Raw genomic sequence first — 24,407 nt, 5'->3', positions numbered from 1 at the left:
AGATTAGAGGGAACATTGGTCCACGGCCGCACAAATTTCAGTCTACGGCCGCAGGCTGGCCACCCCTGCATTACACAAATTGATGTGATGTCATGGTACGATTTTGTATGACATTGGTTTCTTTAGAAAGCTCTACCTTGCGCGGTACTTACTCGGGTAGATTTTTTAGACATTTATAGAAAAATATAGAATCTCATTTTATGCGCATAGCGCAGTCGCGAAAGAACGGTGTATTCCCAGAATCATGAAACGCCACCGGAGACCTAAAGGTGCATACCGGGCGGGATCGCTACTATGAGAGGCAGGTATTTCGGAGCCGCCCTTTCCGCGCCTGGACATATGAAGACATGAAGTTTTGGTCAACATTCGGTTGGCTAAAGTGCGGTGCCAAAAAGATCGGCGGCGATAAAACTTTGGCCCAAAATAACCATCGCTGGTTAGTCAAAACATTGTTATGTCCGGACTTCGAAAGGGTCAGCATCGAATAACGTCGTCTTTCCAAGCCCTGCACCTACAAATGCGGCCTGTAGAGAAAATTTATGCACTCTGCGACAATCGCACGCGCGACACATGCTTTAAAGAACTGCGTCGCGTACAACTGCTTGTCTGCACCTTCTCTATTTCATACATGCCCGTAAGTGCAGTAATGCGTAATGCAGTCATTTCAATGTATGAGAGATCGGGTTGCGAGATGCCAATGAAACTCAGATTTTGGTCGCGGTCTGAAAACAGGATTAAGAATTATGCCAAAGCTGTGTCCGAGCTAACCGACCCCTTACATCAGTGGTTCCCAACCTTTTTCCACCCACGTACCATTTCGAGGTTTTATGTAGTTCTCGCGTACCACCTGCATAAGTTACGCGTGCCGAAGGCGGTCAAAAATGTTTCCACCATTTATGATGCCACGTATTTGACCTATGCAAGGTGTAACAACAAATTCTATTAAACTAGGTCAGGGTTCTCAACCTTTTTTTGGGCTGTGGACCATTTTCCGATTTGAAAATGTTCTGTATGGCCCACCTCTTATCCTAGAGTCCTGTTCAACGTTTGGTAATCGCCGCCGCCAATATGCCTATTTCTAAAAACTGTGCGGATTTTCTCTCAATAATCATATTTATATTTAGACCTAAAGGAACAGGGAATCGCGAAAAAAAATTTCAAGTCAAATAAATCTCCAACTAATAGTTTTGGGCTCTTTCGAGCTCCTCACAATTGGCGGTTATTGGTGCGACAGTTACGGTCCTGGAAGATGGTATAACTCTTGTGTGCATCTGCTGTTCCACTCACGTCGCGAAACCCAATGATCCAATCCCCAATTCCAACTATGGTGGGGAATAATATAACCATTCTGGGCCCGCTTCAAACAATTCTTTGGTGAATGGAATACTACAGAGAAGTGGAGAACGATTTTTTTAACATGCTAGCAGTACAATGTACAATTGTATATAGTATGTCTTGTACCTATTGAAGCTGCCATGTCAGAACATTAAATCCAATGATCAGTCAATTCATATGACTTTTACATTATGTACAACGATTGCAAGGCCGGAATTTTTAGACAGACTCCAAAGATTAATGTGCGGCTCTAAATCCTCAATTCATTACGATTCGTTGCGGTGGAGCCGTATATTTCCACCAGAAGCTGAAAATTGATGAGAATTTTGCAATTGTGGCTATTTTTATGTTAGGCTACTATAATACGACCTGCCGAATTAAGTAAATCTACATCAAATGCACTTCAGTTTAATGCATACCGTACCATTTTCAAGGGCATACGACGTATGCCACCGGCGAAATACTGGGTACTTCAACATTAACTTCCAGTCATACATATTCGAAATTATTTTCGTTGCTGTAGGTTGTCATAGCCAGGGAGAAAAAGCCGACGCTTCCTCTTCCATTGCGACTTATACATTGTGAAGTCATACGCGCCACTAAGTCTCATCAGAGTCGCATGCAAAGATTCGTGTAGCATACGTATCATTCGATAATATGAATATATATTTTTGAATATATGAGCATAAAAAATAGAACTGAACTTTCACTAATTCTACAATTTTCCAAATAGCTCTGTGGCCCACCCTTTGAGAACCCCTGATCTTGGCATTATCAGCCGTATCAGACGTACCTTACCACGACGACGACGGCTTCAAAAAACTCCAAATCAATCCCACCTGAACTAATAACTCCCTTCGGTCTAAAAAAGAACAGAATCTACTAGCGTACCACCTGGAAGACCTTCGCGTACCACTAGTGGTACGCGTACCACATGTTGGGAACCACTGCCTTACATACATAAGCTTACTTGTTTCCATTCCCGCTGGATTCTGCTCTGTAAGAATGTCAGCGCGAGGGCTAGCAACGCAGACCAGACATGCTACATATGTGTATTCACAACATGGCAGTCGAAATATATAACACGGAAAACGAAAGAAAAACACTCAACATGCCGAGGCAAACATTGGCTGAAAGAGTGTGCGGACCTGAGAATAACAGACTATACAACTGATCAAAAAAAAAATAGTTCACAGAACCAGCATTCACAACCAGCATTCACTCCATATCTCATATCTTTAAAGCGAACAAATACAGGTGCAACAAGAATTACTGCAGAGATAAATCGAAGACATGAAGTGGGGACACATAGATTCAGCTTCGAGAACAGAAAGCGTACTGAGAGCAATATTATGAAGTCACGCCGATAATCCGATGCCGTCATAATATAACAAATGTCCGGAGGTACTTTTTGTACACTCTGGACATTTCTAAGTGGAGAGTTTTTGGACAGGTTTGCAACACCTTTACGAGTTCAATTGTCACTACAACCGATCTAAAAAGCGTCTTTATCCAGATAACTGAATGGATTTTCGAAAAGTGCACATGGACATATCCCTATCCCTATGCCATTATGCATGTTCAAATTTTACAAGTAGCCCACTTATGAATGACTTTTATAAACTATTTACTTGAGGAGTTTCAGACTTTTTATTTTCTACTTCCAATTAATGTAGTTTTGACGTGTCTCGAAGATCGCATCTTCCACTTGTGATCGAGTAGAAATTGACGGTATTAACATCTAATTCCACTGGAGTGACATTGCAGTTCAGACATATCTCGGGAATCGCAACTTTCTAGTTATAATCGGGTGCAAATTCGCGGTATTACTTATATATATAATACTTATTATATCTACTTGAATTACAATGTGGTTTTGATCTAGCTCAGGAATCGCCAATTACATTTGTAATTTAGTGAAAATTCAAGGTATTACACTTTAGGAACAATGTAGTTTTGACATATGTCGGGGAGTCGCAACTTCTACTCGCATAACACTTTACGACCACCTCTACGAACGTGTTTACTTTTCCGGGATCAAACACGCGTGGCGACCAACGTCAACAGCCTAACAAGGTCGTTCAAGCTTTCACAAGCACATTGCCCGTTGTGCAAACACAAACATCACGGGCTCAAGGCGCGACAATCAATAAAAGCCCACTAGATTGCACATAAGGTCAAAAGCGCCGCCGACGGCGGCCGTGAAGAGGTAACGCCACGTGACCGCGTTTCCCGCACAAATCACGTCACGTGACGCCCCAGTGGCAGCCGGACGGATGGCTCGCCACGAATCCGAGACGGTGCGTCGCGCTGCACGACCGTATGCCGCATCGCGTCGTCACGATCTCGCCTGAAAACGTAAAAAGGTTCACAGAGATCCCGCGATAGCGACAAGGCCACACGGGTTGAGGCACGGCGACAGTAATGATACAATAACCGCCCGGTAATTGGACGATAACGAATACACGCATCGGTAGATACGTCGGCCCGCGACATTATCTACAGACAGCGCGTCTGGGTCGGTGTAGCCGCGGCCGATAAATAGGATACAGTCGGTCAGTCGCCATGAAGACTGAGCCTGCTTTCCTAATGATGGTAACGGGTGAATGGCGGTGGTCAGGTGTCAGAGTTTTCCACACGCATGCTTCTTGCTTGTTTATTGTAGTTACCGTGTGTACGTTGTACATTGAAATGTACAAGTTGAAGCAACAAATATTTGGAGTACTTGGTTGTATTAAGCGTGAATCAAATAATTGCGCAAGGATGACACGCAAAATCGTGAAGCGTCCAATAATTGGTTATTGGTAACTATAATTAGGGATGAGCAAAGTAGATTACTTGAGTGATTAGGCGAGTCGAGTATTCTGGTAGTGGTCCTTATGCCATCATGACAATATGGAAGATGTGAAGAGTTCGAACATGTATAATTTTCATATAGTTTGATTAGAGTTAGACTGATCCGCTAATGCAGATCAGCGGTCGTAATGTTTACGTGAAGTGAACAATGCTGACCATCAAAATTGTATTGACTAAGATCTTTAAGAGAATATGGTACGCGTTAACGCCAAGACCATCAATACCGGTGAAGTGAATTAATGTAGCAGTCAAACTTCGATCAAAATAAGAAGCTACTACAATTATTACTTGAAAGTAAGTACCTTTGGAATTCGTGGAGGTGCAGTACTTGATAACGCACGGATACCATGGGATGAAAAACGGCATTTTGCATCGGCACGGTTGAAACCTGGAGGCCAAGCTGCCTTTCGCGGCGCAGTCATTCAAGTTTGAGGAAGGCAGCCGGAAAATGTGAGGTTGTAAAATCTCCAGCTTCTCGGGTTCGCCTGCGACGAAGAGGGTTTGGGTTAATTGTGGATCTTGCGAAAAGCTATCCACAGGCTAGGGTTTAGAATAGCCGGAGTTTAAACGATTTGTAGATTAGCGACAGGGGTTACCAGGTTAGTAAAGGTAAGAACAACTGGTTTGGAATCAATTAATTTCGTTCCACACGCGAACAATTGAACATGGACTACATCAAAAAATTCAATATCCATGTTGTAACATCATTGGTTGCATCATTTGCATGCATTAAACACTATGCCATCAAACTACATTAACCGAAGTGTCACCAGGGATTCAAAAAGAATATCGAATCGGAGAGTAGATTTGTTTTGAATCATTATAATCAACGTGAACTGAAAACAATTGACAAGATTTCGCCGGAACAAATACACAAGTCGCTTCATCTCTACACCATTACAGCCATTCGACCAGCATACTGCTTGCAGTTGTTGTCAGTTAGTTATGCGTTGAAAATTCGACAGCTGTCCTTGGATAACTCTCACGGGACTGCAAAGCGAGCAGTTGAGTTTTCAAGATTGTGCCGTAGTGATTTAGCTCAAATGCGGTCACCAGCGTAACTTAAAGAACTTTGTTATCCTAACTGCTAACGATAGGAATGAAATAACAGTACCTATTGTCGACGAAATTATCGAGTCCAGCGTACACGGCGTCAAAACACAACTACATCAGAATCTCGCGTTAACCTATACATAATAGGGGTCTTCAAAAATGACTTTTTTTCTCAAATTGGTACTGGCTACTTGATAAAATTGTTAGGTTACCGAATTTAAGCCTACACACCCAATTTGGTTCAATTGCAGCCAGTAGCCGCATTGCTACAGGAGAACAAAGTTTCTATTTATTATATAAAAATAAATTACCAAAAATTTTCAAAATTTTCTGGTCACCCCATGAAAGTGTTAGGTTGTCTATAGAAACGATGTTCACCAAATTTGGCTCAATTCCCACCACCGGAAGCGGAGTTATTGCCATTGAAAAATTTGGATTTGAATAAAATAGTATTTACGGTGGGCACACCTATAATAAATAATTAAAGAATTGGTCACCGTGAATACTACTTTATTGATAATCCAAATTTTTCGAGGGCAATAACTCCGCTTCCACAGGTTGGAATTGAACCAAATTTGGTGAACATCGTTTCCATAGACAACCTAACACTTTCATGGGGTGACCAGAAAATTTTGACATTTTTGTTAATTTACTTTTATATAATAAATAGAAACTTTGTTCTCCTGTAGCAATGCGGCTACTGGCTGGAATTGAACCAAATTTGGTGTGTAGGCTTAAATTAGCTAACCTAACAATTTTATCAAGTATCCAGTACAATTTGAGATAAAAGTCATTTTTGAAGACCCTAATATATAATTTCCAAATACACCGCATCTGCAAGAATTGGAAAACCAACAATCGCTAATACCATAATGCGTGAACGGGGTCTACGATATTCGTAGGTCATGGCATGAATATGATTCGATGTATTCCAAGCATCTCGGGCTTCCGCGATCCGGCTAACCTTTTAAGCTAAATCAACACAGAGACCATTTCGAACACTTCTCGCGGATATAGGAAGGAACCAACCGCGCCATATTCCACCTACTTCAAAACGATCAAAAAGGCGATATTCAACGCGTGTAAGACATAAGGTACTAGGTATAAAGTAGTAAAGTAGCATTGCTTTCAAGGGTGAAACCACCACGGATGCTGTACGACGGCAACAGATTATAACTTGGAAAATTTCCCCTAATTTCATCGCCATTAGACACCCTGGGTTAGTCGCGAAGACCGAATGTGCGATTTCTCGCCACAAATATAGTCATTTAAACTATATACTTGAGTAATTCCGTAAGGTTCCCTACTTTCTTGAAGTAACTTTTAATGTCGCTAAAATCCCTACTTCTGAACCCGACTGTACTTGACTGCATTATATCAACTCGTGCTGAAGTACCAACAACTATAGGGCTACTCAATCTCAAGTACCTAAGTGATTCGATTGCGAATCGAGTATTAAGTTTCAAGAATAGTATTCGATTTCCACTGATTAGTACGTCATAGCAGTAAGGATGACCACGAAAGTTCAAATATCTAACTTTTATGCTACCAAAAAAATATTGACAGACACATAACCACTAGGGCTGGGCAAAATCGAGTAACTAGGTGATTCGATTCTGAATCACGTAATATGCTTCGAGTCGAGTCGAGTAATCGAGCATCACCCATTATGACGTCATAAAATGATGTAATACGTCAAAGTTCAAATATGTACCGTTTATGCCGCTACAAAGAATACCATGCCTGTTATTCATCTCATAAATGATACTTTGGTATTTTTGGACCATACCGATTTCATTCCACTTGGTGGCAATGTTGTGAGATAATCATGACTTCGGAAATGTCCTACGTCCAGTAACCTTCGTAGCTTTGTACTATATGTTTCGTATGCTGCGAAGTGCGATACCGCCAACCAAGGTTTCAAGGCTTCAACTGTGAAAATTAGTATCGAAACTATAATTCTCGTTGATAAATTAACTTTCAGTGGCGAGAAGCGTATGATTTCAGTACTTGAAAAAATCGTATTTTACTACTCGACTCGAATCATTAAAATTAATACTCGATTCAGATTCGAGTACTCGAATCATTGTGCCCAGCCCTAATAACCACATTACGTTGAAGATAATTTGGTATTTTTCGACCCTATCTATTTCACAGAGCTTTCATGATAATACTGCTACTCTAAATGTCGCTTCTTGTTCTGCATGTTTTCGGTGCTGAAATGGTTTCAAACCGAGATCTAAGGATCGAAACTGCAATTAAATTTGATAAACCAACTCTTGGTACAGTGGTTATCAGTCTCAACCTTTTTGTCTTCGGGGACTGTTTGGACCGTGGATCCCCCCAACTTTTGATTCAAATTTAGCTCAATTATCGTGTAATCGTGATCTGCCTTGTTCAAATATGAACTGTAGGCTTGTGGTAACGGCAACAAAATGACTTTTCTTGAAAATAACATCATCTGTATGTAGAAACTGGGTAGGCTTTCATTATTTCGAAGCAAATTTTGCAGCTGCAATTCTTGAAATACGTGGTCGCGTCAAGAAAATCCGCGTCTTCGATATGAACGAGTGCCGAAAATCCATTTCCACAAATAAGTGACGGAAAATGCAATATTAACGCGTAAGGCTTCTGACGACAGCTTTTGGTGTGATTGCAACATATATGGCGCCAAAATTGAGAAACATATTTGAACATGAACATAATATAACGTTCAGCGTATTCATTTCTATATCGCATCTTATCTTGAAGTTATCCTGGAATGGTGGTTATGTATATCAAAGGAGAAGAGGGATTATGTGGCGAGGTTTTATATCCCGTGGGACAGATTAGAAAGAAAACTCTCGCGCTTTCCCTAATTCACAACATTCCAAATTAGGTTGTCAATCATTTTGCAAATGTATCCCCTGAAAATGCTTCGCGCACCCCCGGTTGATAACCACTGTCTTAGTATCAAGGGGCGTATAGTCCTAGAAAAAAATCGTCTCGAATCGTTACAATAAAACACGATTCAGAACCCAGTGCTCGAATGATTGTGAACACTACCAACAACGACTACGTTGATCACGACCAATGATCCGCTCTGCGTAAAACGCGGGTTAATGCAAGCCGTCCGATGAATAATCGCGGAAAGCCCCGCGCACAGAACCAATTCGGTTAGCGGGAAAAGGATCCTAATCCGCCGGTTATAAAAGGATTTGTCGGTATCGGTCAGGGGTTTCGCGGTGATTTCGGTAATTGGCCAGAGCCGCGTTTCAGGGTGGTCCCGGTTAAGGCGTTCGTGCGGGCCGATTCGCATTGATAAGACGCATCGGCGACGTTGCGATCAGCGGCGGTCAAAGTAGTCAGAGTAGGTGCTACTGCAGTGGAATTAACTCCGTAGTGGCGAGATAGCGTAGTGATATAATCCACAGCTGCAACACCAAGGTGTTGTGGGTTTGACTCCGAACGAGGTCGACTCTAGTATTCCTACCTGAGCGGTTTATCTATAGGCTCCTTCTCACCATCTAATCCGCGTAAGAGGTGTCTTAAAAAGCCTAGAAGTTGGCCGTGCTACAAGTCGGCAGATACGGAATGAAAAACAGGGAATATGGCGTGGTGTAAATGACTGCTGTAGTCGACAAAGACCGTAAACACCACAAACGACAACAAGGAGAAATCGGCAGAAAATGACAAAACCACTTCAAGTGTAAGTACAGAATGAAAGGTATGAAAACTACCACAGTAAGTAGCGTCAAAACTTGATCGGTGGGGGTGGATCGCATGACTATAGAGACGCTACAAATCTTCGAAAATATATTCATTTTAGGTGATGTCTCACGCTGGTGTTACGACAACAACACTAATAATAGTGACGCTAACTCATCACAAAATTACTTTCTAGTCTAGAAATCCAAATAGCAGAAGTTTTACCCAAAATATGACCACGTAAAAGTGGAAGTAGCCTAAATACAAGAGCTCTTGAGTAAATACTGCAGGTATACCAGACCTAATCGAACACTCCGCAAAAGTAAAAGTACTTCGTTACTGACCAACTCCGGGTGGCGATATAGCTTGAATTTCGCGACGGTTAAACGCACGAGGTGCCTCGCATCGGCTACAACAACAATATTTAGACAGCGGCTTGGAAAAAAACCATCCGCGAGTTTACTTAACCACAATTGAAACCAGGAATTTTGTTCCGTTTCCTGCCCGGGGAGAAACCTTCAATATCAATTACCGCGGCTTCTCGCCGCGATTAGGGCCAACCGCTCGTTACCACCGTCGACTGGCGGCCGGATTGCATCGGAAATTGAGGCGTACGCTCGATCACGAGTAGCGCCGCGTATTTACTGAAGCGTGCCGCACATTCTTCCATTAGTCGGTATGATTTTGCGCCGTCAAAACAATCGCATTGCGGGTTAGGATATCGGATTTTAAAATCAGCCAGAACGCTAAATCACTCCTTGGAGTTGGTCTTTACCACAATACCTATAACATAACTGCTGCGTTCTAAATTGGTGACGTGGAAGAGGCATATGCCCAAAAGGAACTTGTAGCTTGTAAATCCAAGAAACGAAAAAGCGAAATGACAGTTGAAAGATCACATTCGAACATCAGGCCGAGGTGGATGCTTGATTGAGAGACCGTACTTGGTCGTTTCGACATCATTCTATATGTTCATTACAGCGCATTTTGTATTGCATTCTACATTGCGTGTCTTTAGCAGACGAAAATATAGAACCTACGACAAATAATATAACGTTTACTCAAATCTTAAAACTAACTCCACCTTGTTTATCGTCAGTGCGTAGAAATATTACTATTGATTAGTCACATACCCGGAGAGTGACCCGCGCTGTCCGATAAAAAGTAATCCTAGCATTTCACGCCAAGTCTTTTCATATTTGGAAAGAAAATGTCGGGGCGATGAGTGTTTAACGGAGTTGGGGATTTCCAAAGCCGTGCCTGCAAGAACTAACACCGAGCGTGGGTCCCAGATTGCTCTGCAAACCACAGTAAACACAGTCAGGTTTGCCGACATCCCATCGAAAAGCGATGATGACATTTCAAAAGGGGATTAGGCACGAACGCAGAGTTCAATTAGGGATCTCTTCTCCCATCGGCGCAGATCAAAAGCCGCTCGCTAAACCGATGTGCGCATGCGCGATTTCTCTCGCGCGAGCCACCTGGGTTTAATGGCAAAGCAATCAATTGCGTTCTACCAGAATCCGGGCCGATTCGTCAAACGGCATCAAGGCGTATGCGATGCAGGGGCCATCAAGAAGCGTTGCAAATCCCCGCGAAAGCGCCTGTCATTCCCGGATTAACTGGAGATAGGCGCCGCCGCTGGTAATTTCCCATGTTGCTAGAAAGGTCAAGCCAATGTTTTACTGCAAACACCGCTGCAACAACAGCAACAAATATGATGTCACAGTGGGTGCCGAGCGAAATTGTGTGTCGCCTTTCAAAAACAATCAACCTAGGACTTGATGCAGCTTGATTATTTGATTTTTAACTCACGAAACTGGTGCTAGTTTGCTCGATAACGCATAGCGAGATTTGGGCTTGAAATGACGTGTTGTTGACGAGTAGTCGTATAAATTAGACATGTTTGTATTCTCACTAAAACGCTTCTCGCGGGAGTGAGAGAATTGTCCCACCATTTAAAACCGCAATGATCCCGAAATACTATCGCTAAAAATTAGCAACTTTTGGAAACCGTCACGAGAAAGCCTCGAAATCGGCAGCGGAATCAAAACGGCGAAAAACGGAGGTCGAAAGTAAGTCAAAACATTCGTAACACAAAGAAATCAGATTATTTCGAAAAGTGGCCGAGCAACAGTCAAATTTGAACGACCAAATGACCGCGATAAGGCCGCGAAATAGTTTGCGGCGGACAGGGTCATATCGTTAACGTGCGATAATGATCGTTACAAAGTCACCTCTGCGACACGCGGCAGAGTCGGAAGATAATTTCTATAAACATCGAACAAAAAGCGTTAATTTTACCCTACTCGCCGCTATTTCCGTAAGTAGGACCAGACGCAATGATTCGAGAACTCGAATCCGAATCGAGTATTAATTGCATGATTCGTGTTGAGCAGTGAGGACGGATTCTGTCCAGTACTAAAATTGTACGACCCTTTCCACTGAGAGTTGTACTATTATTAGGACAATTTTTTTTACCTAAAAACGGAAGATTTTGATCTAAAAAATCAAAATTTTGACATTTTTGACCTTAAAAAAAATCAATTTTCACAAAGTTTTGTCCTCATGTATGTAAATTAGGTGTTTTCCCACATAATGTTGGAATTGTACTACTTATCTTCCTTTCTGGTTGGAACTGTTTGTCCTTACGAAGTAGTTTGGCATTAAAAACTATTTTGACTCAAAAACTGGCAAATTTTTAGATGACAAAACTTTATTTTAACGAAATCTGGACCTATGAAGAATTCCAGTAGTAACATCATGCAACATGGTAGAACTAATTAAAATTTGTTGCAATGCAACGAAAGATGCTTTCCTATATTCTCGCGTAGAAAGTGTCTGTCCTTACTAAGTAGCTTGCCGAGAATGGAGAAAGAACGTTCAACAGCAGCCGTTGTCGGCTGGAAACACTGAAGTTGTGCGTACACTGCTGGTGACACACCGTGTTGCTTCATTCTGACAATGTTGCTAACATCACAATTTTTCATCATGCGCTTCTTGATATAAAAACCAATACCCACGCAGTCTTGCTTCAGTTAGGATATTGCGGTACGTGAAGCTCAACACCATGTCAACCTATTTGGTCATTATGATTATGATTCACAATGAGCAGACGATGGGCCGTCTACAACGGTAGGCTACAAGATGTAAAAAAACTATCAGTGACAAGTTCACCGACAGTGCAAATATCTACGATACAGACATCAAATTTTGACAATTTTTTGACCTAACGCTACAATTTTGACATGTCATCGCCCTTATTATTATATCAAGGAGACTTATATTTTCGACATTTTTCTCGCCGTAGAGTGGCCGTATCACAGCACCCGAAACATGTAGCGCTAAAGCTACGCAGCAGGCACGTTAACGATAACGACATCACTGTCAAGTCGTGATGAACCCACAAGCATTGTCACGAAATGCCATGAAATAGGTATGGTTGAAGCAACACCAAATTATCATTCATGTGGTGAAGAACTACGGAATTGTTTTCTTCGTGCTCGCTTAAAAGGCACGTATTTGGAGTTTCGACATCATCCATACCATCAAGATGTCACAGTAAGTGAAACGATTTTGCTCAGCCCGATCCATTAGTCAAAAACCTAATCGCCCCCGCGATAACTTTCAGGCAGCGCCGTTGAGTGACGGGCGTATTGTCCGGCGCGATTGAGCTATTCACGGGCATGTCCTTTCAGTGCCGGCAATTCAATTTACAAACCCCATCGCTTTTAATGACATCCGATACAAAGGACCGCGCGGGGCTGTTTCGATACGTAGCAATGACGCTGCCGACATCGAGATTGAATGGGATGAGTCTTGTTTTAATAATAAACAAAATTCGCGTTGGGTCTGAATGGCGGGGCGCGAACTGGGTACGGGGCGCATCCGGTGTTAATTCGCTTGCCAAATAACTCCCAGAAAGGCCCTTTGTCGCCGCACAATAAGAGCTTCTTCGGATATTTAGCAATAACACATTAAACATACAGCGTGGCGGATAGTTGACATTTTTGGATTTCAGGGCAGACTGTTGACGTTGATACAGAATTCCTGCGAGACATCGAACAAGCGGGCCGTGGTATCATGTTTAAAACTAAGCAAAATCGAGTACCTTCGTGATTCGAATCCGAATAAGCATTAGTTTCCGAGTCAATATTAGAGTACCACTCAGACTAACACAAGTTCGAGTAACACAAATAATATAATGCCGGATACTCTGCAAAACTCTACTTTGAACATGATTTGGCATTTTTCACAGAAATAAAGATTGATGATTCCAAGACTTTCACGACGAAAATAAATTATATTGTAGCTATAACTGTTGTTGATAAAGTACCTCGTAGTGGCAAGGACGTTTATAACTTCAGTACTCGAAACAAATTTATCTTACTACTCCGTTCGAACCGTCGCGTCCAAACCCGAAGCACCCCCCCCCCCCCCCATTAAATGTTCGAACTAAATACATATACTACAAAGTCACTACACGATAAAACGACACTGTGTCGCCGCAATTAGAAGGTTTAGAAATATGGAGAGGTGAGAGTGCGCGATCGTTTGAACCGCCGCAAATTTACTGACTTCTAACCGTGGGCGCCAAGAGTTTGTGTATACCTTATAAAACCGATTATAAAACTTAACCACATGACCTGGTTTCACAACACATCAACCAACGCGTTATCGTAGATCTGCAATAGATCGCAACCCCACCAACTACGTGACAGCATCAGGGCGGTGGTGACAAGCTGAATTCACTTAGTTGCCCCGCGGTGGCCGACGTTCACCTCTGCCAGCCGAACATCCGTTACGTGTTCCACGTAATTTCACAGCATAAAACGAGCTCTAACACGGCCAGAATCAACAAGAAACGGACTTCCATCAATCTACGCCGCGTTGCGGGCGGATAGATTGTGGGAAAATATCGCGGGCGCGTTACCTGCCCACGGTCGCTGAGTAAAGGGTCAAGTGTGGGAAATAGGATTAATGTTGCCAAATCGCGGGCGCAGACTCCGGTAATATAACACCTATTTCACGAGTGCCACTCGTCTAGAAAACGGGTAGCGTAACGGGGAGACCTTGGCTCGCTGAGTGGAACGCGGAATCAATGATATACCAACAGGATTACCATAACAAGAAGGCTTGAGAGAGTGCTCAAGATTTACGGTTAGCCAGTTCCACAAATTGGAATCTCAAGCACATCGGCGTTATACTAAAGTCTAGGGTATCGCTGATTTTCAACAATCCGTGAACGCGATGCGGCTCACATTCGCCGGTAGCGGTTTCTCATATGTCATTTTCATTTGCTTTCGAACTATGCTTTACTGTCATACAACACCAAAAATTCGCAATTTTTAAATATACCAACACGATTCAATGACCCAATCAAGTTCGCGCCAAGGGTGAGACCTGGCGTATTTACTCTGCCTTGTAACAACAAGCATAAATGCGCGCTTGCGCCTAAACAGAAACCGGGATTAGGCCGCAAATCTTGCGCAGAGAACAACGCAAGATAGTGACCTCTCCCGTGAATATTACAAATCGCCGTGACGGCAAGTTCAAATCGGTCGACCCGACGCGGTAGGTGCAATCCGACGATAGTTATTAACTGAACAACGCACCAACGGCGCATATCGGGTTCCACCAGATGCTCAAACCGAGAGGGTTTATAAGCATCGCGTCGCGTAGTCACCCAGATGTCCACAGCATCGTGTTACCTTGTTTTCCTCAAGCCGCTACATAGGAACACGGCGAAAACAAGCCAAAAACACGCTGTAGCTGCGACCAAGTATTTCTACGACGATTGTAGGCGCCGTGTCAAAGAATACATAACGTCACGGAATTTGACCGGACACCAAGAGCCGTGCTACGACGCTTCCGACTTAGTGCAAAGATACACATCGCAATCGCGACTATTGAAAGAGAAACACGCATTTCGTGACGAAATCCTAATGGCCGAAGGCGAGCTGTTTGCACTGGTGCCGATAATACACTTCCTACCGGAGGTAGTAAGGATGCTTGACAGAAAACCGCTGTAGTTTAACTTATGAATTAGTAAACAGGACTGTACCGCAGCGTTCGGGAGTTATCGATTTCAAGCGTGTTTCCGTGAATAACTGAGAACGCGCAATACTGTTCTGTTTGCGTAACTGCTAATGATCCTTAATTCCGCGAGATGGGACATTATCCGCGCACTCGAAGCGGGATGAAATGAAACAAGAACCATTAGCGACACGTCCCAAACACATTGTGCAAACGGCGATACACTTACGGGCCGTACGCGACAGTCGTAATTTATACGACTCCGCGTCTGCGAACCAAGTTGTACTTTTTGATCTGCGGATTCTTGACCTAATTTTGTTTGTCTCGAGAAGATAAGACCCGTCTCGTATCGCTAACGAGAGCCGCATCAAACCACGTTGTCAGGTATTAGCCGTCGTAAATCACAGGCATGCACTCAGCAAGGCCGGTTACGGCCGGACCACCTATGAAGTCCGACAATTTGTCAAGGTAAGGCTCATTACAGTTAGCGAACAAACTTTGTTTGAAAGATTCTAAGTTCACATAAAACTGCGCAAACAGTCGACTTGCGTCAAACATACGAATCGCCTGTTATTCGCCGTCGAATATCCGCACAAACGAAGGTTCCAAAACAAAACGTCAATCAGCCGGAAGGGAATTTTTCCGAGCTGAAAGATAAGGCGCAGGGGTGTCGACCGGTGTTTGCGTCACGGGCGCTGAGTGTTAAAGGCCGATTCGGGAAAACATCCCGGACGGATCACAGGCGGGCCTTTATTCGGAGTCCGCAGTATGAAGGAAACAATGATATAAGTCCAATCACGCAAAAACATACAGGAAGCCGACTTCAAACAAGTCACGCACAGGGGTTGAAGGCTAACACACTTGCGCTGTCTGTGATGCCCGCGGTGCCGGTCATTAATCCAGTTGTAATGACAGGGTAGAAGCAATTTGAGCCGCAACTGATGATGTGGTGGAAAGGCTTCTTTACAGCAAAACTGTGAACCAAATCGGCAAGAGTACCAGTAAAAATAGAGATTTCCAAGGTAAACCAATTGATCAATGATCACTTTACAAATACAATACGTGAGATGCGCATCAGGCTTGTGCTACCTCGCGAAAACGGAATAGCAATATCCATCTCCCGCAAATCCCTGATGGCGCTACAGCAAAACGCGATAACAATACATCTCCCTAGCTGCACAGTAGCAGCCCCATTCCCGAAAGCAATCCTCTCGGTCATCTTGGTGACAGGAAACGTATGAGCAGGAATACTCATTGCCAAAATTTCTGGAGAAGCAGCGCAGAGTGGAGCCAACAGGCTTCGGTGTCGCGTTTAAATAAGAGTAGATGGCTACTGATAACCAACGCAATAGGTTGCGCATGCGCACAGATCTGGCGGTGAAAGTGTTATCGAAGCTCCACTACAGTTACAGGTTTTGATGATATCTGATGAGTAGAGGGATTATTTTTTACATGTCAAAATACGTCAAAAGTTTTATCAAAATTGTACCGATAGGTCAAAAAATTGTTAAAATTGTTTACAAAGTCATTTCGTTTGTATCGTAGATTTTGCACTGTCGGTAAAGTTATCATTTGACATTTTACAGCTTGTAGCCTATGCTTTATAGGCCTACTGATGTAGAAGGCCCATTTTCTGCTCATTGTGAATCATAAACGGCCAAATGAAATAAATAGGCTGACATGGTCTTATGCTCAACGTACCGCAATATCCTGAGTGTGTGTGCATTGGTTCTTACATCACGAGGCGCATGATTTACATAGATAAGGTCAAAATTTGGTCAAAATAAAGTTTTTAATGTCAAAATATGTCTAAATTTTGATTTTTCAGGTCAAAATATACCATTTTTAGGTAAAAAAAAACTAGTGATGAGCCTGAATGGTGAATGCATGTTCGACAACAGCCGGATTTAACTTTTGAATCGTGAATCTTCACCGCCTATAGCTGGGCAGTGTATAGGCTTCTTCACTTCCTTGGGCTTTTGCGTGGTCGGAACCAAACCGCGTCAGTTTCGCAAACTTTGCTTCGTGAATATGAAATCAGCAATCGACTCGACACACGAACCCTTCTCATGGGTATGGTAAATGCAGGACAAGCAGCCATGTACCGGAACAATCGAACCGATATAGAACCACAAGCAATAAGATAAAGACATAGAAATCCTCTACCCCTTTTATGCGGTCGACTGCCTTAAACTAGAAGACGGCCCAAACCACTGCTCTCAGGCGATTGATTCAGATATATAGAACCGTAATGTAACACGCATGCATTTCTCATGGCTCTCAGAGATGTCACAGATGAGCACTCCCTTTCTAAATGATTAAATCTTAAATAAATTACCAAATTCGATAACAAAATTAGACCGTTACATTTGCAGAATATTTAATAAATGATATTTCTTATTTCGTGAGGGATAGACCCAGGTATGGCACAAAATCGGATTATCTTAGTTAAAAGATTGCGTTGACAAATTACATCATCGTGTGTTGTCTTACGGTATCAAGCATTGCTTAGCAAAAAACGCTACTAGCGTAACTAACGACGCGAGAATACATATTACTATATGATCCCTGAAAAACTATTTTGAGTAAAGCGAACCAGTTGTGTTTGAAATCCCAGTCCAACATGTACTCAGTATCATATGGGAATGATTCCTATTAATCGGCAGTCGTTTCAGCGCGGAAGACTCATTGTATGCGCTGCAACAATGTCGTGTGATTACAGTACCTGCCGTATCGCAGCACGGTATAATAGACCGTAAATACAGGTCTGCGAGTCCGAAAAAAACGCCTTAATTATCGATTATAATTCCATTACTTAGCAAAAAACTCTTCCGACGCGCGTCAAAGGGCTCCGGCTCCGCAATTTACGACAGGCTCTTCCGCAAAATCAAAGTATACGATCGCATCGCAATCAATCACGCGTCTAAAACACACAATACCAGAAACGATACGTGACAGGTAGGGGCCCGATAGAACTGCGATTTACACGACAACACGCATCAAACGGCCTAGTTGGGAATCCCGCAAAAGCGTCGTTATTTCACGCCGGGTCGAGCCAAGACACCTGGTAATGGAGCGCTTCGCACCGCCAGCTGAATCAACAACCGGCGCTGGTCTCCGTTACCAAAAAGACGCAGAAATCCAAGTGAGAAAGAAGCGGGCTTTTTTATTTACGAAAGGGATCATCGGCATCCTACCTTCGGCCGAAGCGAGAAGGTCGGCTTCTCTCGCGTAAACAACCGACCCGCGCCCCGAGCAGAGGTGATCGAATTTATCGCCCAGCACTCCCGGGATTTCGGCCGCGTTTCTCAGCTCCACGTCCGCTTCGAAATCATCCACGGGCAGTTTTTCGTTAGGCTGCTGTATCGTGCCGCTGGTTTTCTGCGCGGTAAGGTAAAACACATCAGTCACCAGTGATTGTGGCATGTGGCGAATTTGACGTTAAAAATGTAATAACTATGATTACTATAAAAGCGATGCAACGATATTGTATTAATAAACTCGAAAATGCATATTTTCACTATGGCTGGGCAAAATTTTAATACCTGGGTGATACAAATCCAATTCGGGTATTAGGCTGCGAGTAGAGTATTCGATTATCACCTATTATGATGTCATCACATTGATAATGACTTTGAATGATCAAATATGTATCTCTTTATGCGAGCACAAGTAAATGATTACTGTGTCTGGACCATGATCATTGCGAAGGTGGATCGCTGCTTTACAGAAATTGCTGTTACAGGGATAAGTAAAAATTGGAGACACATTGAAGAGCTACAAAGGTGCGCGGACAGTTGGACACTGCCAGCCAATACGCAATACGTACGTAACTCTAGGGTTAACATATGTCTTCCTTTAGGAGGATTTGCCCTCCTGTTTCAGGAAATCGAAAATTTCCTCCGAGGACGCCAAAATGCCATCCTTTTCGCAAATTCGTCCTCATTTATAGCTCTGATAGCCAGGCTAAACTAAAAAACGGCATAAACGACGCGAAATCTGTAATGCGGACGTTCGAGTCATTCGGGAGTAGGACTGGAAAAGCGACTTTTATTTTTTTAGTCAACGCCACAGCAGTATCGTTAAAAAGTGGGTAACTCGGAGTCGAGTCGGATAGATGGCCTTCTTTTAGTCAACACAACAAGATTTCAAGTATATATTTTAGAATCACTATTTTTCCAGTCCGGTAATCTGACCTTTATGATTTGTAAAAAGTGTCATCCTTTCCGTATTCCAAAATATGGTAACCCTACGTAACTCTGTCTCGTGAGACCTGGCGTTCAGACTTTTACGGAACATCATGATGGCATTGAGATTCCAATAATTGGATCGGCCAGACCGCAAACTATACACAAACAACATCACTGATGTGTATACAAAGTTATGGTCGACGCGTTTCCTTCAACAATGGTGTAGTTATATCCAGTGATAGAAGACATTTCGCATCTTAGACCAATCCACCTATATATCATTACTTATCCGAGCCGTAACTGGCGTCCGCCCCAGAAAGTCGACACCAGCGTAAAATAAATGATGAGCGATCGCTGACAAACAACAATCATGCCACAGAAATTAAATTGGCAGGGCCAGGAATGGACGATTCGTGTCGTGCAGAGCGATTGGTATCAATATAAAACTTTAGAAGGCGAGCATCACGACACGGGCAGATTAAAATCTGCATCTCAAGTTTACCGCGGCCTGTTTCCCTTACAGCGGCCGTGAAGCAGGTCCGTGTCAAATGAGTCACGAGCGGGAATTGGATATTTTGACAAGGTGGAAAATTTGTCATTTGGAAGGGTCAAAAAGACCCCGCAAACCAAGCTGACTGCGGTGGAAGACATTCCGTCATTTTCGTGACTGGATACATGTCGGAATGGAATTCAAGAAGATTAGCTATTACACGTGACTGTACATGAAATCTAAAACTCTACGCTGTGAGAGGTAGTGAAACATTCAGTCACGGGCTGGTTATAAAAAATATTGGCCTCAAGCTAAATAATTTACCTATTTCTAGAAAATTACAGAGCAAGCGATTTACATCCTCTAAAAATCCAAATACCATACCCGACTGCATTGAACCAAACAAATTATAAAACTATTTGTTTCACTGTTTAAAAAAATAACAGAAAAGTATCACTATAAGTTCATTGAAATTCAACAAAATTATTTGAATCAAGCCATATACAAGCTACAACTGCCAGCTATTTAATTTGATTAAATAAGGGAAACATTGAGAGATCTAGTCTCCATAGGAAATCCAGTCTAGCAACAACACAAGTAATGATCAAATACATGGCAGAAATAGGAAATCCTTATGCCCATTTCAATTCCTGACTCAGCAACCTGTCATTGGCATGGGTAGAGAGCAACTTAGTGGTACTCTTTTCAATGTACTGCCACAAAAATTGTTATGTATTATGCACACAGGCAAGTGCCAATAGAGATACTGCATAGCCTTTTTGGACGTTATCTAAGAGAATTTACCAAATACTCCTATGAATCAGCGACTACACCAAATCAATCACATATGCCCAAAACATAAATCTTCCATTCCCAAGAAGGCAAATATTATGTAACTTGGCATTGTCAGAGATAAGAAACAGCCAATGTTTTGAAAAGGACTGAAAGCTTAGCATTCCTCAATCTTTTTAACTAGTGGTAAATAATCAACTGAACTAGAGGTAATCTCCAAAACCATTCCAATGATCCACTAATTACCGATAAAGCATTGTTGCTTGGCGTAAATTGAAATTATATAAGCATTAGGTATTACTCAAGCAAGGCATTAGGCATATTTAGTACTCAACTAGGAGTAATTCACATGGCCCTGTAGCTGATGAAATTTTCGAGAGCACATTGTCACCATTCTCATCTGTATTCATGTGTTTATAGTGAGGGACACCAATGGATAGGCTACCATTCCTTTCTACCTATTACTATATGTGAAGTTGGATTATGTTTTCAATAGATATCTGATTCAGATCACATTATAATTGAAATTTACCACAACATACAATCTACAAATTATAGACCAGGGGTTCTCAAACTTTTTGTATGTGCGTACCCTTTCGATTGACATGCAAGTATGGCATGTATACCCCTTTAGGAAGAATGTAAATCCAAAGGTAATATACAACTGTATGTTAAGCCTATATTTAGGGTTGGAAGCCACATCCAGGTCTAACTGCAAAAAATAACTTCAGACAAAAGCATTTGCAGAACTTAGGCGCTATCTTTGAGTACCAACTGGCTGAAATCTTACTAATAAGATGTATTAGTGGCCTGGTGAAAAAGACCCTGTTCTGATGCAATGCAGATCGAGTTTGTCAGAAAATCCACTTCATCATGATCATCGGCAGTCTCATAAATAGGCTGCCTATCACTGTAGATGGGATTGCACAAGTAGACTTCATAATGACACTGGTTAGTGGTTATAATCGAACCAATCCGAGATCTACAATAGATCTACATCACCGCGTCTGCAGAGAACCAGACATTCACCACAACTAGCGTACTTGAGGCGAGTAACGTTTAATGCCACTGTAAATGCTCATTAATTACATTACACAGCAACGTAAAAGTATGGTTATTTAAGCACTAAACATTGCACTTAGTAAGGTTAAACTTTTTCACGCTTGGCACATAAATGATGTACAAATTGTTGTGGCAAAAAATGATCACAGTCCCAGAAAATGAAGTTCATCACGTACCCCCGTAATTTCTCTTATTCACCCCAGTTTGAGAACTGCTATAAACCAATGAATTTTGGGAAAAAATAGTAGGCCTCTTTTACGGCCAAATGACAATTGGCAGCAAAATGAATAGACTTTACAGCCAAATTGCCCAATAATGTTATACACACGAAATGGTACCAACTACTTTCAAACTTTCAATTCGAGTGAGTTATTATAATTAGGATGCAAATGAGGCTCATTCCGATTACCATGTTTCAGAAGTTTACCATTCATAGTTAAATAACAGACGCATGCACATCATCCAAAAATACTATTTGCAAAACTCTCCCACCCCCTATCTTTGAGTTAAAATATACTACCCCTACCTATAGAAATATTGAAATTCTTTAAAAGGAAAAATATTTACTTGGGCCAAGAAAATTTACTAGATTACTTTGACTTGCTGACACTACAGTAATATCAGTGAACACGGTTACGCCAACTAGCCGGCAGTGTAATGTTACGTTAAGGAAGCAACATCTTGAAGGTTCGGACTCTGCGTAGTTTCAACCATTTGTTTACTTATCCATCTATAATGTTACAACAATTGCCCAGATAATTCTAGGGTAATTTCAGTTTTTTCTCTGATATTCTATGGTATGTAGCCTACACCTTATCCTGTACATATAAGTTTGATTTCATTGATCTGAGCAAATCAAGCATGCAACGGGTGTCCTGGTATAAAAGCAACTGCTCCAAACATTGTCATATCAGACTGGTAGGTACATGAATGAACGGGTTCGATATAACGGTTATGTGTGGTTGCATACGGTATCCAGGTTATGGGTACTCCGTACTTTACAATCTCATTCAACCTCTTCACACTGTCAGTAAATGTTTTAAAAATACCTTTCATAATTTATATTATACCTACGAATTGGGAGTAGCAAATTTCTAATTGTAAGCGAGGGCCTATTTCTGGGTTAGAAACATTGATGACTGCAAATTGTGATCGCCTGTCAATCTAAAGCCATTGCTTACACAAATACATACAGTATTCAAATATCTTAGCCGACTCTCCATACAATACGAAATAGATAGATCGGTGATAGATTATGACTTAACATACATACCTGTCGTAATTTCGACATTGCCTCAGTAGGAATGAATTCGTCTTTTTTCAATATTTTCAGAAAGCATATTGACTGATAGTGTTTTTCGCCTAGTTCCGGTTCGCCGAAAACATCCACTTTAAAAATTTTCAATTCCTTGAAAATAAGAGAACAAATGCTCAGAGTTGTGTCATAATAAATATCAATATTTCCATGAAAAGCTAGGCCAGCAAAATATCATAAGGATAAGGATACTCACATTGTCGAAGTCATACACAGCATAACAAATATGTCCACCATGAAGCTGATAGTGTATGACCACAGTGTTATCCGGAACATTTGTATAGAAAGATTCCTTTACCACCTAAGAACAGAAGTCATTAGGCAACGACTATAGTGAAATCACAGTCTATGAGCAGAATCATAAATAATTATACTATAGGTATGATTCGGATATAAAACAACTAACTACTCCACCAGAAGTAGTTTTCATTTATTACAACTACTATAAACAAAACATAACAATTCAAAGATACTTACAGACGTCCTGTTAAATAATGACTTTATGTGTAATACAACGTCCCCACGAACTGTGACTGCGAAATTTACTGCTACAAGCAAACAGATAGCCCAAATCGAATTAGACATAACTCGATATTGGCGATCACACTAAGGTGCACGACATCCCTGACTCACATCACCACAAGCCAACTTCATTCCAGTTTACATTCGCTATATGCCCGAGAATGTGTTTACTACGAAAAAATTCAGGGAAAACAGGGAAAATAAACAAATCAGCGGAGCGTGAATCTCCCCTGAACACACAAACAAGCGAGAGAGATAGACGATTTCCAGCGCTCTGGCGCTCCAGCGCTCCAGCGCTCTGGCGCCAGTAGCCTTTTCCCTGTTCTGCAAAGACAGATACTGTGCCTGTGTGCGGCGAGATGGCGCACAAGAGCAATAAGTAGGCCGGGCCCAGGGAGCATACTGCGTAGGTTTGCACCTGCAGGGATATATACAAATAGATAGCCTATCCCTGGTAAGTCTGGCATGTCGGCCAGTGTTGAACCATAGTGTCCTATATGGTGTCGACACAGGTAAATCTCACGCCTCAGTGAAATTGTATCACGTCACAATTTCCATTTGGCTACAGGCAATTTGACGGTCATTTTTGACCGGCTTGACGAGCATTAAATTTGGTAAAACGGGTATCAATCGAAAGCTGACTCTGCACTGATTACGAAAATATAAATTTTATTCCGCTCGTGTCCCTGGCAGAGATGAGCATGGATTAGGATTAGGTTTTGAAAAAACAGGATTTGTGAAATTTTGTCGGATTTGGATTGGATTTGGATTAGACATTTTTTTCGGAACGGATTAGGATTTGGATTGGATTTACCTATTTTCTGGGGCATTGAAATGTCGTATGGCAAATGGCGACAAACTTTATTCAGATCAGTTATTATTGTACTTATGGTTACTAAGTTATCTTGAATCAAGTGAATCGTTGGTTGTGAAAGAAAATTTTCGAATCCCTCCATTGCATATATTAGTATTTTTTCTGAATTTCCAGTTGGAATCGGATTAGGATTGGACATGGACTTGAATATGAAAAAGTTATGGATTAGGATTTGGATTTGGATTGGATTAGGAC

The 24,407-nt window shown here is 41.9% G+C and overlaps 1 protein-coding gene across 2 annotated transcripts; it reads right to left on the bottom strand.

Annotated features, from left to right (window-relative positions):
- Nucleotides 1-2,373: 2,373 nt before the first annotated feature.
- On the bottom strand, nt 2,374-23,598 carry LOC145444002 (out at first protein homolog). 2 transcript variants are annotated; one of them, XM_080321904.1, is made up of 6 exons: nt 23,294-23,593; nt 23,013-23,117; nt 22,775-22,909; nt 18,165-18,348; nt 4,494-4,676; nt 2,374-3,685 (listed from the first exon to the last, which is right to left on the bottom strand). In XM_080321904.1, exons 1-6 carry the CDS (start codon nt 23,399-23,401, stop codon nt 3,582-3,584), a joined length of 819 nt encoding a protein of 272 aa, XP_080178030.1. In that variant the 5' UTR covers nt 23,402-23,593; the 3' UTR covers nt 2,374-3,581. The 2 variants fall into 2 exon arrangements, with proteins under 2 accessions (XP_080178030.1, XP_080178029.1); XM_080321903.1 differs by lacking the exon at nt 2,374-3,685 and having other exon boundaries at nt 3,726-4,676; nt 23,294-23,598.
- Nucleotides 23,599-24,407: the final 809 nt, after the last annotated feature.

This window comes from Botryllus schlosseri, chromosome 8 (genome assembly GCF_051294905.1).
Source record: "Botryllus schlosseri isolate E-star chromosome 8, Bs_hap1, whole genome shotgun sequence".
Lineage (NCBI taxonomy): Eukaryota > Metazoa > Chordata > Ascidiacea > Stolidobranchia > Styelidae > Botryllus > Botryllus schlosseri.
The sequence above is the reverse complement of the archived record's forward strand: the minus strand, read 5'-3'. Positions and strand labels throughout refer to the sequence as shown.